We start from the raw sequence: 16,840 nt of genomic DNA, 5'->3' as shown, positions 1-16,840 counted from the left end.
TAATATTTTTGTTTTAGAATGAGAAAACAGAAAGGAAAAAGGAGCCATAACTTTTAGAGCAAATGGTTATTTTATATATGAAAAATGTTTAGATACAACCACTTTTACTATAATTCATTACAAATGGGTGTGATAGTCCACATAATAATCTTATATCACACACTTATACTTAGACTATTATGTCAATTTATAAGAATGTTATTATATAGACTAGAACAATGGTAATTAGTCTACAGTTTAATTATTGACCTCAAATTTAATTTCCTTTTTTTTTTTTTTTTTCTAATTGAATGAAGGAAAAGGACTACAGGGGAAGATCTTTCCCATTTCTGATCCGGATGGAAGAGAGAATAGGCGATCCTGTGGGAATGCTTCCAAAAACAAGATGGGAAGCGGCTCATTTAGCTAGAGCATGTGCCCTAAAGTTGGCACTACGTGAAACCTTCAAAGCATTCCAACTTTGAAAAGGAGCTAAAACTACACTAATATCAGAAATACAATTAGCAAAAATCCAAGAAGAGAAAAGGGAAGGGTTATTAATAGCTAACACCACTAGAAGAGCATCTCCTTCCAAAGAAAGAAAATTACAACCAAAAGAGGCTGCCAGTCGAGTGGTCAGCAAGGCTGCAAGGGCCTCTCCTTGAAGGGCATCTGGACAATTTAACCTCTGCGTGGCAGCACCTACAATAGCACCCTTTTCATCACTAAGCACAGCAGCAGCAACTGCAAAAGATCCCTTCACAGCAACATCAAAGTTGCCTTTTATCCAACCAGCAGCAGGAGGGATCCACAAAGAGGGAAGAGCCATCTCTGACCAAGCTGAAAGATGCTTATTAAAAGAGCTAGAGACTTCAAAGAAGACTTTGCTGGGGATAGGCTGCACCCCTTCATGGATAAGAAGGTTCCTACATCTCCAAACAATATCCAAAATAAGTGCTGCAAAAAGTTGAAACTTCCTAACTTCAACCTTGGTAATGCCAAAAATAGCCATAGGGGAGAGTATAGCAAGAATCCATTCTGAAGTAGACATATAGGAAAAATCAGAAATGGAAATATGCCAAGGAGAGGACCTCCACAAAAATCTCACCAAATCACATTCCAAAAAAATATGTGAAAGAGTCTCCGGGGGTCCTTTACAGAATGGACAAAGCCAAGCTGCCGGATCCGCACTAGCAACAAACCTACCAATCTTTGCCCTAGAAGGAAGAATATCCCAAGCAACCTTCCATAACAAATGCTTCAACCTAGCCTGCAATTTTAATCCCCAAAGGGAAGTCCAAGCATCAGTTGATAAGGGAGAAACCCTGCCCCCCAAAGAAATAGAGAGTTCATGGGCTGACTTCACCGAAAACATCCTTGAAGGAGAGGGAACCCAACACCACTTATCAAATTGAGGAGAAAGAGGCAAGTGGATGCTAAGAATATGCTGAACCGTGATAGGATCAAAAAGATCCTGCAGCAATAAGGAGTTCCAACCACGACCAATAGGGCAAATAAGATCCTCAACTGAATAGGAAGGAAGCCCCACCAAATTCTCATTCGGAATAGGCTTAAAATTAGGCATCAAGGGGATCCATGGGTTATTCCAAATATCAATATTCTGACCACTAGAAATAGAAATGCAGGCTCCCTGCTCCACTACCTTTCTATTCTGAAGAAGCCCTTTCCAAAGCCAAGAAGAAAGAGCATTAGAGGGAGCATTCAAAAAGGAAACACCATGCTTGAGATACTTACTTCTAAGAGAATCCACCCAAATAAGAGGTTGATTGGATGTCAACTTCCAGCCAAGCCTAGCAAGAAGAGAGTTGTTAATGGCTTCCATAGACCGGATACCTAAGCCACCCAAAGACTTAGGTTTACAAATATTATCCCAAGCCAAAAGGGAAAGACAATGCTTCTTTTCCTGCGGATAACCCCACCAAAACTTCCGAATGCTGGAATTGATAGAAGCACAAAAGGACTTAGGTAGAAGAAACAAAGACATTAGATAAGTAGGAATAGCATTGGCCACAGACTTCACCAAAGTGGTTCTCGCAGCCTGAGAGAGCAACCTAGCTTTCCAACCAGAAATTTTAGCAAGAATTCTGTCTTTAAGTTCAATAAAAGAGTCCTTCTTCCTCCTATGCATAAAAAGAGGAATACCTAGATATTTAGCTCGAGAGGGGATCAAAGCCAAGTGAAGAATCCCTTTGACAGCATTTTTAGCATTAGAACTACAATTCCTACTAAAGAACATAGCAGATTTGGATATGTTAATATGCTGTCCTGACCAAGAGGAATAAGTATTAAGACACTTTAAAATCACCCTAGCTTCACTTTCATTAGCCTTGGAAAAAATAATGACATCATCAGCAAACAAAAGGTGAGAAATAGTAGGACACCTCCTAGCCATTTTGATGCCATGAAGAAGACCCAAGCTTTCTTCTCTTTCAATTAATCTGGACAAGATCTCAGCTCCCAAAATAAACAAAAAAGGGGAAAGAGGATCTCCTTGCCTTAAACCCCTAGAAGGAGTGAACTTTCCAAAAGGAGCACCATGAAGAAGAATAGAGAATGATGAAGTAGTAATACATTGCCTAATCCATTGAATCCAAGTAGAATTAAAACCCAACAGCTCTAGGATTTTAAGCAAAAATTCCCATTCCATAGAATCAAAGGCTTTCTCCATATCTAACTTTAAAACCATTAGACCACCATTCCCCTTTTTTTGCTTCATAGAATGAAAAACCTCATGAGCAAGAATGGTATTATCATGAATAGACCTCCCTTTAAGAAAAGCAGACTGATAAGGAGAAATGATCTTGCTCAATAAAGGTTTAAATCTGTTTGAGAGAATTTTAGAAATAATCTTGTAATTGAAATTAGTAAGACTAATGGGCCTAAAATGATGCACCAAATAAGGATTGTCAATCTTGGGAATAAGGGCTATATTAGTGTGGTTAAACTCCTTAAGAATAAAACCACCCCTGAAAAAAGATTGAACCGAATCCACAACACTCACTTTCACTATAGGCCAATAAGACTTATAAAACAACCCAGTCATACCATCAGGACCAGGGGCTTTATTCAAACCCAAATCAGAAATAGCCAAGAAAATTTCATTCTCATCAGGAATTAAACAAAGGGAAACATTCTCCTCCTCAGTCACAACCTTATCAACCAAACTAGTAAATCTATCATCAAAAACCGGATGATTAGAAGTAAACAAGGAACTAAAATGCTGCACCAGATAATTGCCAATATTTTCCCTACCACCCAAAATAGTACCTTCAGCAGTCTTTAAGGAAGAGATAGAGTTATACCTGCGCCTACAGACAGTAGAAGCATGAAAAAATTTAGTGTTGAGATCTGTACAGGTAAGCCACAACTCTCTAGACTTCTGCTTCCAAAGAACTTCTTCCCTCAACAGTTGCTCCTGCAGCTCATTCTGCAAAATAGTTTCCCTTGCCGCATTACCAGGAGAATGGGAACTAGATTGAATCACACTGATATCAGACATCAGTGCTTTAATCTTATACTGAATATGGCCGAAATGATGCTGGTTCCAGAACTTCAAGGCACTCTTCGTACTCTTCCATTTCCTGCTCAAAGAAAAAGCCGGAGAACCCTCAACCTCAGCCAACCAGGCCTGCGCAACAACTGAATGACTGGACTGATCCCTTATCCAGAAAGCTTCAAAACAGAAAGGCTTAGGAAGATTCCTATAGGAACCATCCGTGGAGATCAAAATGGGACAATGATCTGACTGAGTTGCAGGAAAATGGTTAACCAAGGAATTAGGAAAAGAATGAACCCAATTTTGATTAGCCAAGCCCCTGTCAAGCCTCTCTCTAATATTTTCCCTACCAACCCTACAATTACTCCAAGTAAATCTATTACCCACAAAACCAAGATCCACCAGAGCATTTGAATGTACAAAATCAACAAAATTGCCATGAGAGGAAGAACCAAAATCACGGCCACCACTCTTCTCAGAAGAAGACAAAATGGAGTTGAAATCTCCTAATAACAACCAAGCTCCACCAAAAGAGTTACCCAACTTAGACAAAACAGACCAAAAAACATCACGTCTTTGGCTAGTATGAGGAGCATAGACACCAGAAAAAAGCCACGGACAACGAACAGGTTCTGAATACACCAAACAAGAAATACAATGCTTATCAAGACGGACAGGCTCAATATCCACACCATGCTTCCAAGCCAAGTAGAGACCACCTTGAAAACCTGAAGGAGGAACCTCTAACCAAGCTGAAAAACCCAAACCAAACAGACAAGGTTGAAAACGTGAAGACGAAACTTTAGTCTCAAACAAAAACAGAATATCAGGACGATGATTTCTTAGCAAGGCACGGAGAGCTCGAATTGTAGGGCCCCGAGCCAAACCCCTACAATTCCATGCAAGAATTTTCATTGAGCTGGGGGGGGGAGGTTAAAACCTTCGACCCCTGCAATTTCTGAAACACTCTGCCCATCCTCAACATGAGCAGCAACATCTTCTTCATTCTTCTTTGAAAACTGAATGTCAGGTCTAGGTTTTTTGACAGGAAGGAAATTGGAATAAGGATGAAATCTTTTCTTGCTAGAAGAGTTGTTGGTATGGCGAGGAGGTTTCAGATTAGGAGAAGGTTGATAAAGAAAAGTGGACAGGCCAGAAGAAGAATTTGGAAGAGTCGTAGAAGTGGAATTAGTGGGGACAACAACACACGTGGAATGGAGAGAAGAAGTGTGAGGTAAAAAAGTTGAGATAGAACTAATACCTTCAGATTCCAACTTAGAGTTTGAGCTGTCCATAGAGGAACTAGAAGGACCTAACCCCAAGGTAGAAGAGACAAAAGAAGGCCACGTGTTGTGTGGAAAATGAAGGTCAAGAGAATTCAGTTTCTCAATGCTAGTGCGCAATAAAGAAGAGGTGGAGTGTTGAGGCTGAATTTTGACAAAGGAGGCCTTTTCCATTAATGCAGATGCAGAATTAATGGGGCTCAAAGTAGTGGGTTTGGTACCTAGAAAACTAGAAGCAAAGCTGGAGGAACACGGCTGAGTTGAGTTGAATAGGTGAGTGGACTCAGTGACCAACCTGTTTGAAGCTTGAACAATGGCCAGAGCATCTGAAACCTGGTTCCTTGGTTGGAAAATCTGAACAACCCTGCTAGTTTTAGGAGAACTAGCCTTCAACTTATCTCCATACCTACCATGGTCAGGAGGACGTGGTTCCACAGGACAAGCAAATGAAAGATGCCCAATTCTTCCACAGATGTAGAAGTAATCCGAAAGCCTCTCATACATATATTGCACCCAAAGAGGAGCCTTAGGAGGCCTATTATAAGTGAACCCCGGATTAAGAGGATTCAAAAGATTAAGAAGAACCCGAAACCGAAGGAAACCTTTCCTAGCTGGTTTGGAATTGTCAACATTATCTAACTCCAACAACTCACCCAGACTTGCACCAATATTTTCTGCATTATCAACTGTCATAAGCTCCAACGGAAGATTATGCACTTGCACCCAATAAGCAGCTTTGGTGAAATCCAAATCAGCTATAGCATCCTCTGCAGACCATCGCTTGAGAAAGAGAGGAGATCCCTTGATATTCCATGGAGAGTAATCCAAAACTCTATGAAGATCTTCCAAGCTTTCAAAAGTAAAAACCATCATATTGTCTTCTCTGTCTTCAGAAACTAGAGACTTCAAAAATTTCCAGGCTTGTAAGATATTATTTTTGATAGTGATTTTTGAGAGTGGTTGGGATGAGAAAATTTTTCCAACAAGCATGAAAGAAGAAAATTTCCATTTTAATCAAATATTTTATAGTTTTTCCTCTCTACATTAAGAAATAAACGCGCCCTGTTTTATTCCAATTTCTTTAACCCGTAAATTCTATGCAATAGGATGAATTCACGAGCATCCTATAATCTATAAAATCTATTAAATATTGTATTGGGTTGAAGAATGTTACTGTTCCTTCTGGTGTTCTTCTACGTGGGTTTTATTTTTTTTTTTAAATGAGGGACTGCGGTAAGTTATTTTTTTCTTCTATTTTTTCAGAAAACAATATTCACTTAGGATCAAGAAAACACTAAGAAGAACTGTAGCATTTCTCTATTGGATATTATCCTAGTTATTGACTCCTTTATCCTACACAACATTGTAGTAATTGAAACACATTTATGAAGAAGCACGAAAAAAACAACTATCCTTACTGAGAAACAACCAGTACTCTTCTATTCTACAATCAAAAGCCATATCTCCAGACTCCAGTATATCAAGTGAAACAAAATTCAGCCAAAATCTAAAGAAGTACACTACATCTGCAAAACAAAATCAACATCTGAATTATTCTTTAAGGAGATTCTCCAGCAGATTCCATCTGTTACATAACTCCACATTGTCCCTTGTCAAACTAAACTTGCATCTGCTCATAATTCTTGATCTGATCTCTCATGTGGTTTGCTTAACAATTCTTTCCTCTGTCTTTAATAGATTACCATGTTTAACATCAGTTCTTTGTTTCCACACATTGTACAACACTGCTCCAAAGCTGAGTCTGCATAGAGTTGCTCTTAATGTTCGACCCTTCAACTATTTTTCTCCTCAAGATATAATGCCTTCCCAATTGAGGATAGGACCATTAGTCAAACATTTACTTAATGTCTCCCTCCACAACCTTTGTCTGAAACCACATTGGAAAAAGAGATACCCCTACCCTCCACATAACTTCTGCAAAAAACAAAAAAGAGATCGCCCGTGAATCCCCATTTAATAAGGTTTTCTTCTGTTGACAGCCTATCCTCAATTCTTGCTGCCTTCCAGCACCAGTTTCCTTCTTTTAATACCGATGACACCTTATCCTCAATTCTCCCACCAGCATCATTGACAATACGATATCCAAAGTTCTCATATAAAACCCCATTCAGATGCCACCAATCATAGATGCTTCTTCCATCTCCCAACTTGAATTGTATACATTTCCTAGTTATGCCCCTAAGCTTTAAGATTTTCCACCAACACCATGAGCATAATTGCGGTATTCTTATTTGCCAAAAACCCCTTTCCCTCAGCATCTTAACACATTCACAATTTTACAGTTAGGAAAATTGATCATTCGCATGTTGTCGCCAAACGAATGAATAGAATGATCATTTCATTCCAGAATCTTATATTCTTGATAACACTCATTTTTATTTCCAATCATTACAGTGTAGGAAAATATATCCTAAGAGGGGTTGAAGCAAAGCTTAATGTCAGAAACTGCTCAGCTTTACATAGCCATCAAACAAATTAGACAGATGGCAGCAGTATGGTCTGCAAAATCCATGCTTCGACCATTTCAGCTTCCTCTAGGTTTGAAGTTCTGAATAGACAGACAGACACATGCTGTGTAGCATAGCATTTTAATTCTATAACAAGATCCAAATATGTGTAATTATACCCATTGCCAACACCCGCAAAATAGAAACAGGACTCCTTACAATTAGCTGTTCCAATGGTGTAATTCAAATAGCTCCATAAAGAGAGGGACTAGAGGGCCAACCTCTCCCATACAGTCTAGGTGTAAGGCCCACTTGTTTGAAACAAATGACCTTGCAGACCCCCTTTTCTGTGGAGCTGTACAAATCGCATGCAATCAAACAACCAATTGTGAGGGATCCCAACCAAAGAAAATATCTGTTAGAGAACAACCAAGCTGGTTTAGCTATTCAGAAAAACATAACATACATTTATTTATAAAAGGGCAGTCACTTCTTGCCTCAACTAAGGGACTCAACATTTCCTAAACATTGGTGAGTGATGACTAGAAACACATTTTAGCCGTTTTAGAATACAACTAAACAAGTCCAGGGTTCATGTAAATTTCAATGACAAAACAAGCATTTTGGGCTTTTGGAAATCAAGGTAAAACAGAGCAACACAAATTACAACAAGTTTTGAGGGCTAGTTTTTCTGGTTTATCACATTTCAGGCATATCGTAGATGAGATGGCTTGGAATTTCTACAAAATACTAGCTCATGAGTAGATTTATACCAAGTTCAATCACCACTAAAACAACGTGTTATTGGAAAAATATAAGAGCATATCACAATAGAAGTAAACACACCAATAGAGAGAGTTCAAGGATAGCTTCCTTCATACTTACATTCATGGATTAGCAGAGGTAAGCAAAGTTGGGGCTTCCCAGAATAGATGAGAATCATCCATGGAAAATTCGAAATCGGCAAAGCTGCTATCCTCTAAACTAAAAACATGAGTTTCATGTTGATCAAAGAAGTAAATGCAATTCCCTTTACATCCCACAAACTCTTGAGCCAAAACGGAGAGACACCAATCAGTGCTCAAAACAAATGCTCGATCACCCAAGCTTCTCAACAAAACCCATCCACACTCCTCTTCATCCAACTTATACACTTTGAAATCAACTGTCTTGGGAAAACATGGCTGCGTCACTATCGTCCTCCGTTCCCTGTCAAGGTATCGATCAACAACATAAAGAGCTCCACACGACTCCACCAGATGCTTCTGATTACCCAAACCACACAGCGGAGGCGAAAACGGTACCAGCTCCAAAGATGAACATCTGATCCATGAAACATTTCCCAATCTATCAACAACATAGAACTGACCCTTGTAAACAATAATATCATCGTATTCAACACTCGCATCACCGACAAGGGTCCACTTCTCATCCCCAAATTTCGCGAAAGCCAATTTCCCATCACTAAATATCACGAAAACCGCAGACTCGTCAGCATCAGTCCAAGCTGAACTCGTTATCATCACAACTTTGTTCACCCAAGGAACAGAGCGGTAACTGAGGGCAGAACTTCTTTCAGTTTCTGATCTGCGTGGAGTGGGAACGTGAAATCCAAGCATATGCGCTTTTCTTAATTCCACGACCCGGAAGTTCAATAAGTTCAGAGTATTTGGGGGAACAGGGGAGAACCTGTATTTGTGGCTGGGGAGTGGATCTAAAAGATGTAATTTGCCTGAATTTGACTCTTGGACCTTGATCAACCAGCCCTTATTGCAACAAGAAGAAGATGAAGTTGGAAAAGGATTTTCCGGTTGAAGAAGATAGAGAGTGCTCTCGCAGAGATAAAGTTGCGGTTGTGGGACTCGTAACATTGACGCTGACTCGAGCGCGCTGAAAGGTTCAGGGAATTTGAGAGGGAAGCGAGGAGAGTGAGCGTGAAAGGAAGGGATAGAGGAACGCCAGGAGGTACAGACGCCGCGAAATCGGAGAACATCGACGCGAGCGTCGAGGCTTCTTCCGATCATTACCAACAGATCCCTCGGAAGATTCGACCACTCCACTCTCTCACCCATATCTGTGTTCGTTGACTAATAACCCTCGACACAACTTATCTGAACCACCAACCTTAAATTAGAGTACTTTATTGTTTTATCTGTGCCACTGCATATATAAAGGAAATTGGAATTATCATTTAATATTATCTTTCTATGTCAATTAATCTGCAAATGTGTAAGAGGATATTTGATTTAAAAATTATACTTGATTAATTACTGCTATATGCTATACTATACACACCTCTTACTTATAGTGTACACGGTCATTGCCAATTTGGCCATTGTAAAAAATAAAATTCTAAGGGCTCATGACCGCATCACCCTAGTAAAATAAGAATTGTTAGTAAAGATATTAATAAGCAAGAGCTATTAATTGATAAGAAATATTCTGAATATTATGATAATATCGAAATGAAGAAGCTCAATTCCAGTTCAAGCTCTCATGAATTCAAGATTATGGATGACTACATTCAGGTTTATCTTTACATGATAGCTGTTGAGTTCTATCTCAACTCTGTATTTTCAAACCAACTGAAACAATGAGAACTAGTTCAAGTGTACTTCAATCCTCAAGCCTATAAATAAGCCGCTACGAGATGTATATACAAAGACATCTTCTCATACACTCTCTCAGAGCTCAATTAGTTCCTTTGTATTGAATGATTATGCGCAGAAGCACGATCTTTCTCTGTGAAGAAAATTGTTCTAACATGGTCTTATGCCATTCAATATACAATGGATACGCAAGATAACATGAAAACACAGAATTTTACCTATTTTCTATTTTTCTTCAAGAAATCAATTGACAAAACCCAGTGAGCCACTGCGTAATATTAGTAAATATATATAGTTAGAATTATGGGTTGCACCAACAGCTTACGTGTTTATAATAAAATACAGATGAAAAATAAACATCCATGAAAAAGATGGTCCAACCATATTTATTTCTGTTCATGCTTGAATATAAACATCAAACATTACGGATTACAGATTCAAATTATTGACACAAATTCAAGGGTTAGATGATGAGGTTGTTGCTTAACTAGAAGACATGGTCAAACATGGACCATTGCCAACTGGCTAAAATTCATGGGTTTCACAAATCTTGGTCCTCCACCATAGAGGGTTAGGGCTGCCAATTCTGAAGCAAATGCCGTCGGATGAAAGAAGTCCCAGAATAAGTACTCGCGACAATTAGAGCAAAGGTTCGGGTCAAAAAACTTAACACAGGGTCCTTCTCCATTGAAATTTCCTGTTCCACAGCAAGCTCCTTTGACGTCCTTGAAGCCTGAGACGTCGGAGGAATACATCAGTTCTTTTAGGGTCTAGATCATGTCATCAATAAAAATATATATATAAAAAAAAAAAAGGGTTGTTAGGGGCGATCAAACTACCAAAAAGAGGTGGTGGCACCACCTGACCACCTCCGATGAGAATATTCAAGGTTGGGCACAAGGAGTTGGAACATGTGTTTGAGGTCCAGTTCTAACTAAAACTGAATCCAAGCTGCCGATCTTTTTCGATCCTGATTAGTTGATAAAACTCTTTGATCGATGTCAATAATTAAGTAGAATTGGGTCCACAGTAAATATTTTGGGGCTTTTATTTATTTATTTATTTTATGCCCTAATGAGTATGAAGACATTTGATGAGCTTACCGAAGGCCAAGGGGTCTTCAATGATATTAATGGTCATTTCATAGGCATTTCCGAGTGAATGCTTCATTTCTTTCAATTGAAAGCTCAAGGCTTGCAAGAGACCCCCCATTCTGGTGTGGGACATCCGAGCTAACTCATTCAACTCCTCCTTGCATTGCCCACTGGTATTGTTAGCACGTTGAGATGGCAAGCATCCAACTGGTGCAACACTCACAATGCCAAATTTTCGAGCCCCTAGGTCATATAGATTCTGCCATTGTAAATGCCAAAAAACATTTTCAATATGCTTTTCCAAAAGTAATGTTACTCTTCACTCTTATTGTAAGTTAATTAACATAACGTGTTTTAAGTAATTTTTCATATTAGATACTTCAAAAAAGAATAATGTTATTCTTTACATTCATTTATCACATCTATATATGCAATACTGGCTGACCTAACATGTTTTAAGTAACTGACACAAAAATTCACTTAAAACACACCACATTATCCGATGTGATATAGATGCAATAAATGAATGTGAAATGTTATGTCAGCCAATGCAAAATTGGTGTGAAAAATAACATTACTCTAATTTTTACTACAATTTCTTACAAATTAACGTGACAATCCATGTGACATTGCTACATTAGCTATAATCAAATTGTTTAGTAACTGATATGGTAAGTATCATTGCCACATAAACTATCATGCACATCAATTTGTAAAAAAACTTATAATAAAAATGTAATATTTCTAACCACATGCACTTCTTCTTTTTCTTTTTAAATACGCCATAATCAAGTTGCTATAGTCTTAAAAAGAAAAAAAGGAAAGGGCAAGGAATCAAATACGTACAGACCTTTAAATGGTTGTGGAAAGAGAATTCGAGAGTGTCCATGAAGTCTTGCTTGGATAAAGTAGTGCTATTAAAATCTTGATAATCAAAGATGTCGTTACTTCCAACACTAATGAAGAACAAAGACTTGGAAAGCACACCAGCAATCTCTGTTGGACCCATAATCTCACTTATATTTCCACGAACCATTTCAAATTGTTGGACCTGCTTTCCCATTGAAACCACCTCTTTCTACAAGATTTCCACGTAACTAAGTTTAGAACGTGTCCAATTTTTGACAAATATACATATCAATTTTAATATAACCCATTTGATTAAACAAGCCAAATTCTATAAAAATTGTGAGCGCTGTGAAATATATGAAATAACAAAAATAAGATAAAACTATACTTTACCCATTTGATTAGTCCTGTAGCGTCGAGAATTCCAGCCCCGGCAGAAGCGAAGTTCACACCTCGTAGCATGTTCTGCTTAAAACTGAACTGACGGCTGACAAGAAGGAGAAAAGGTGGCGGACTCCTCTTATAACCAAATAGCCTCGCTAATCAATTCAGAAAACATATATATAAGCTTTTCAGTAATTAAATTCAAATGCGATCGAGTAGAATTAATGGACGTAAACTACGTACGCCTTTTGATTTGCATGCATGCATGCTAATTAATTATTATTATTATTTAATTAATCTCAGATGACTATTAAAAAGAAGTTTTTGTTAATGACCAATTTGGTCAGCAGTGTTGAAGCCATTACTGAACCTCCCTGTTGGCCTCGAGAAGGGATAATCGATCCCGTTATAAGGGAAGTTGGCCAGCGCAGTGGTGTTGGGCAAAAAGTTGTTTGTCCCAACGTCGGCAGTTGAATCTCCGAATATGAAAATCGCCGGCGCTTCTGCCTTGGCTACGTGCATGGCCAAAGAAAGGAAAATAAAGCAACAAAATGAAACATGACAACATATATATGTTTGCCATGAGAGAATTTCTTTGTATGATATGCTACACAACTTCAGGATTTCTAGTATTTATACAGAAAGTCTCAAGAATGACAATTAAGCAGGTGACGTTAATGGTGTCATTGTCCAATCCGGCTACAAAGTAGCCTACTAAAACAAAGAGAATATATATATGGTCATATATATAGTAATAAATTTTAATGTCTTAGGTAAGAACGATTTGAGTCGTTTTCAGGCTTCTAAAGACCCCAATAGGCTTCGCTCTCCCTATAGAATATTGAAGAATATGTCAAGAAATTATCCTGGAAATATCAATATTTGTCGCATTGCATAATCTCCTATTCGAAAGAGGAAGGGATTTACTTGTCTGTTTGCTTGTGGAAGATGTTCGAACATTTTAAAACGTGCATGGTCGATCTATATATATTTATTGTTGTTGAGGATATATAGGAATATGAACAATGAGGGAAAAGATCAGGGAAAAGATCATCAGCAACGGTCAAAAACCAAATGAGAAAAAAGGAAAACTCCAACGTTCATGTTCCCTCTACAACATTGTTTTCCATGTACAGAAAAATTACGATTAATTCATACAGATTATGTCTCCCAAGTTTCTTGTATAAATAATTCATCATGACGTGGATCGATAATTCATCAATTAGTATGTTGTTCTTCATTTCTATATATTAGTCTCTCTCACTAGCTATGTTGTGTTTTATCAATTGTTGGTTCTTTTTGTCTGACTAATTGTATAGGAGTTGTGTCATGTGTGGACGAGCATCTCTCTTGCAAAGTTGATTAATATGCCACCGATGCATAAGTCTTGGAAATTATGTGTACGTAGATACCATATGAAATAATGTAAAATGAATTTTACATTAATTATTTACATTATTTACTTATGCTAAACTAAGCCTATATATTGCGAGTGTATGCGAGTACTGTTCAGATTTGTATTAAGAAAAAGCATGACAAAAGTGAGTGATTAATATAATTTATAAAAAAAATATATAAATTTGCTCCACGATCGAGTAATTAATAATTGTGCAATTTTATTTTTAAATCCAACTCTTATTAGCTCTCGAATTTTTTGGTAGTTTTCACTTCACTCATTTTTTCCAAAAAGTGAGAAAGGGAACGTAAACAATTTTGTCACATAAGTTAAAAAATAATTTTTTCACTTTATAAAAAAATCTAAAAAGGCAAATATATAGGGGTGGGCCAGTGGCTCGTGAGGGGGTGGTCGTGGTCATGTGAGCCGCCCCTTTGCTGGTGGTGGCTACCCCTTGTAGGGGTGGAGGATTGGGGCCACCCCTACCATATCTTTTTTTCTATATTTATTTATTTATTTTAAGTAAAAGTGATGCAGCGAAGGATAGTAATGAACAAGAAAACAGCAAGTAGAAGGGATAAATATTTCTAAGATTGTGAGACTATCACAAGAATCAAAGAAACCTTCTCAAATCAATAGATGCTATCTATAAATTTAAGGGAAAAGTGATGAAGAAACTCAACTCTGAGTATTCTTATTGAGAAAACCAAATAATAATCAAAAACTGTTTTCTCTGGAGGCTATAAGCATATATTTATAGCCCTAAAACCCTAGACATAATAAAATATTACATAAATATCCCCAAAAACCTAAACCTAATAAAATAACGAAATATTGACTCCCAAAACCCTAATCCTACTAAAACAAGGAAATAAAGACGGTTAAACCTAATTAAAACGCGGAAACAAAACATAAGCAGCTCCGTGTGCGATCGATCGCAGGTACAAGTGCGATCGATCGCACAACTAGAGGCTTGGTGAGCAAGTGTCTGGAATTGCGATCGATCGCAAGTACATGTGCGATCGATCGCAATTCCAGGGGACCTACGATCTGCATCATTCTCCCCTTGTTGGAGAGAATTCGCCCTCGAATTCGGCCGGTTCTTTCCACAGTCCTTCGGATGTCCAGTCAACTCATTCCACTCGCCCTTCCTCAAGATCAAAACAAGGCAACATCCCAAAATAAACATGACGCTTCTCATCATCGAAATTCCTTGATGGTTGTCATGAAAGCCCCACACACCACTTGGCAATACTACAAATTTGCCGTTCTTCTCTCGTTCCTTCTCCCTTTCACGTGCCATGAAGATACTCAAGGACGGGTCAACCGTTGTTTCCCTTGTGAACATATAATTCTCCTCATCCGCATAGAACTCATCACAATTGTTGTTAGGAGAATTTAAAATACTTTCAACACCAAGAAAATCAACATAATCATCTTCATCATTATAATTAAGCACTTTACCTGAAAAGTCTTCATCAACCTCTTCATAATTGTCGATGTCACCCGTGGGCTCTTCCTCTTCCAATTGATCATCTTCGGGGTAGAGGCCGCCAAACATGGGAGAAAATTCATCCCCTTCGTACTCGTCCTCTAGGTCGGATGCCAAAGGTCCTTCAATCGGTTCTTCCTCATCGACATCGTCATCATAGGTTGGTGGGGAATCCCAATTCACGAATCCTTGCGAAGGATCTTCAACATCTTCATGACTGAACTCTTCATCAATGAATTCGGACTCCTCAAACTCTTCATCCACAGATTCTTTTTCCTCCTCCACAGAATATGGATTCGGTTTATGGATTTGTGGTTGGCAAGTAAGGGTCCAATTGCCCTGTCGTGGACTCTTCGCTTCACTCCATGTCTCCCTAAATACCTCTTTTTTGTAGGAATTTTTTGTTTTCTTCGTCACAGCCATAGACCCTTGTCTCCAATTTTGTGAATTTTGACCCATGGTATAACTATGGGGCAAGAAAGCGACCCGCATATATTTCAATAGTTTCTCCCAACTATTGATCTTCAATTTGCCTTCTCGCTTCCTAGTTTTCTTCAGTTGTTGCCACCACGCATCAACTCTTCCCCGGAATGTATGTACCACCAAAGAGACTTGTTGTTCATCGGGCACCCCGTTGAATTCAAAAACCTCTTCAACAGCCAACACCCAATCCAAAAATTCGTCAGGTTCTAGATCCTCGTCGAATTTCGGAATCTACTTACCCGCCTATTGGCATGAGCTTGCGCAAGGTGCTGACGTCCGTGCGTTCGGCGCTCCGCAAACGGGCTTCTAGATTCGTTCCCATGTTGACCACACAAGTTGGATAATTGGGTAGTGAGGTCTTCAATTTGATCACTCATAGCCCTGAATCCATCCTCCGTGTGTTGCCAAGGTTCAGCGATAAATTTGCCTTCCGCCTCCGCGAATCGCGGTCTTGGTTGGCGACGACAATTGTTCGGCCCACCACTCATGTGCCTCAAACGAATCGCCGGTTGCTCCTTACGTGCTGTCTCCGTGCGCACGTACACCTCGTTCATGTCTGCAAAGCGGTTGCTCCTCCCCATTCATGGAAAGTGACTGAGCTCTGATACCAACTGATGCAGCGAAGGATAGTAATGAACAAGAAAACAGCAAGTAGAAGGGATAAATATTTCTAAGATTGTGAGACTATCACAAGAATCAAAGAAACCTTCTCAAATCAATAGATGCTATCTATAAATTTAAGGGAAAAGTGATGAAGAAACTCAACTCTGAGTATTCTTATTGAGAAAACCAAATAATAATCAAAAATTGTTTTCTCTGGAGGCTATAAGCATATATTTATAGCCCTAAAACCCTAGACATAATAAAATATTACATAAATATCCCCAAAAACCTGAACCTAATAAAATAACGAAATATTGACTCCCAAAACCCTAATCCTACTAAAACAAGGAAATAAAGACGGATAAACCTAATTAAAACGCGGAAACAAAACAGCTCCGTGTGCGATCGATCGCAGGTACAAGTGCGATCGATCGCACAACTAGAGGCTTGGTGAGCAAGTGTCTGGAATTGCGATCGATCGCAAGTACATGTGCGATCGATCGCAGTTCCAGGGGACCTACAATCTGCATCAAAAAGTAACGTTTTTTTTAACTAATGTGACTTTAACCACATTAATTAATGACATGTAAGCAGTTTTAGATGGTCCCGGATGGAAAGAATGAAGTAAAAAACTCGAAAACTTTAGGATCGGAGTTAAAAATCAGATTTAAAAATCGGAGTAA

At 38.6% G+C, this 16,840-nt stretch overlaps 3 protein-coding genes across 7 annotated transcripts; all 3 read right to left on the bottom strand.

The window, feature by feature from the left end:
- Positions 1–323: 323 nt before the first annotated feature.
- Positions 324–9,358, bottom strand: LOC132172044 (putative F-box protein At1g65770). Of its 5 annotated transcripts, none has more exons than XM_059583474.1 (2): positions 8,133–9,358; positions 324–905 (listed from the first exon to the last, which is right to left on the bottom strand). In XM_059583474.1, exon 1 carries the CDS (start codon positions 9,317–9,319, stop codon positions 8,135–8,137), a length of 1,185 nt encoding a protein of 394 aa, XP_059439457.1. In that variant the 5' UTR covers positions 9,320–9,358; the 3' UTR covers positions 324–905; positions 8,133–8,134. The 5 variants fall into 5 exon arrangements, with proteins under 5 accessions (XP_059439457.1, XP_059439455.1, XP_059439454.1 ...); XM_059583472.1 differs by lacking the exon at positions 324–905 and adding an exon at positions 6,092–7,662; XM_059583471.1 differs by lacking the exon at positions 324–905 and adding an exon at positions 6,092–7,602.
- Positions 398–5,649, bottom strand: LOC132173020 (uncharacterized). The gene is made up of 2 exons (XM_059584582.1): positions 4,437–5,649; positions 398–4,248 (listed from the first exon to the last, which is right to left on the bottom strand). Exons 1-2 carry the CDS (start codon positions 5,647–5,649, stop codon positions 398–400), a joined length of 5,064 nt encoding a protein of 1,687 aa, XP_059440565.1.
- Positions 9,359–10,356: 998 nt separating the features above from the next.
- On the bottom strand, positions 10,357–15,876 carry LOC132173011 (GDSL esterase/lipase At5g33370-like). The gene is made up of 7 exons (XM_059584575.1): positions 15,798–15,876; positions 15,044–15,271; positions 12,519–12,695; positions 12,193–12,338; positions 11,801–12,028; positions 10,960–11,209; positions 10,357–10,589 (listed from the first exon to the last, which is right to left on the bottom strand). The coding sequence occupies exons 1-7, from the start codon at positions 15,874–15,876 to the stop codon at positions 10,357–10,359; spliced, it is 1,341 nt and encodes a 446-aa protein (XP_059440558.1).
- Positions 15,877–16,840: the final 964 nt, after the last annotated feature.

The sequence above is a fragment of the Corylus avellana genome, chromosome ca2 (assembly GCF_901000735.1).
Source record: "Corylus avellana chromosome ca2, CavTom2PMs-1.0".
Classification (NCBI taxonomy): Eukaryota; Viridiplantae; Streptophyta; class Magnoliopsida; order Fagales; family Betulaceae; genus Corylus; species Corylus avellana.
This window is presented reverse-complemented; position numbering and strand designations above follow the sequence as displayed.

What these genes read in the sequence shown, in the direction of transcription:
- LOC132173020 (XM_059584582.1), bottom strand. Translation starts at nt 5,649, where the DNA reads ATGGTTTTTACTTTTGAAAGCTTGGAAGATCTTCATAGAGTTTTGGAT. An exon ending in AGAAATTGCAGGGGTCGAAG is followed by an intron (nt 4,249 to 4,436) that starts GTTTTAACCTCC and finishes TGGGTTTTTCAG; the next exon opens with CTTGGTTAGAGGTTCCTCCT.
- LOC132172044 (XM_059583474.1), bottom strand. Translation starts at nt 9,319, where the DNA reads ATGGGTGAGAGAGTGGAGTGGTCGAATCTTCCGAGGGATCTGTTGGTA.
- LOC132173011 (XM_059584575.1), bottom strand. Translation starts at nt 15,876, where the DNA reads ATGGGAACGAATCTAGAAGCCCGTTTGCGGAGCGCCGAACGCACGGAC. An exon ending in GCGCAAGCTCATGCCAATAG is followed by an intron (nt 15,272 to 15,797) that starts GCGGGTAAGTAG and finishes AAGATGTTGAAG; the next exon opens with ATCCTTCGCAAGGATTCGTG. An exon ending in GGTTGATGAAGACTTTTCAG is followed by an intron (nt 12,696 to 15,043) that starts GTAAAGTGCTTA and finishes CCATGCACGTAG; the next exon opens with CCAAGGCAGAAGCGCCGGCG.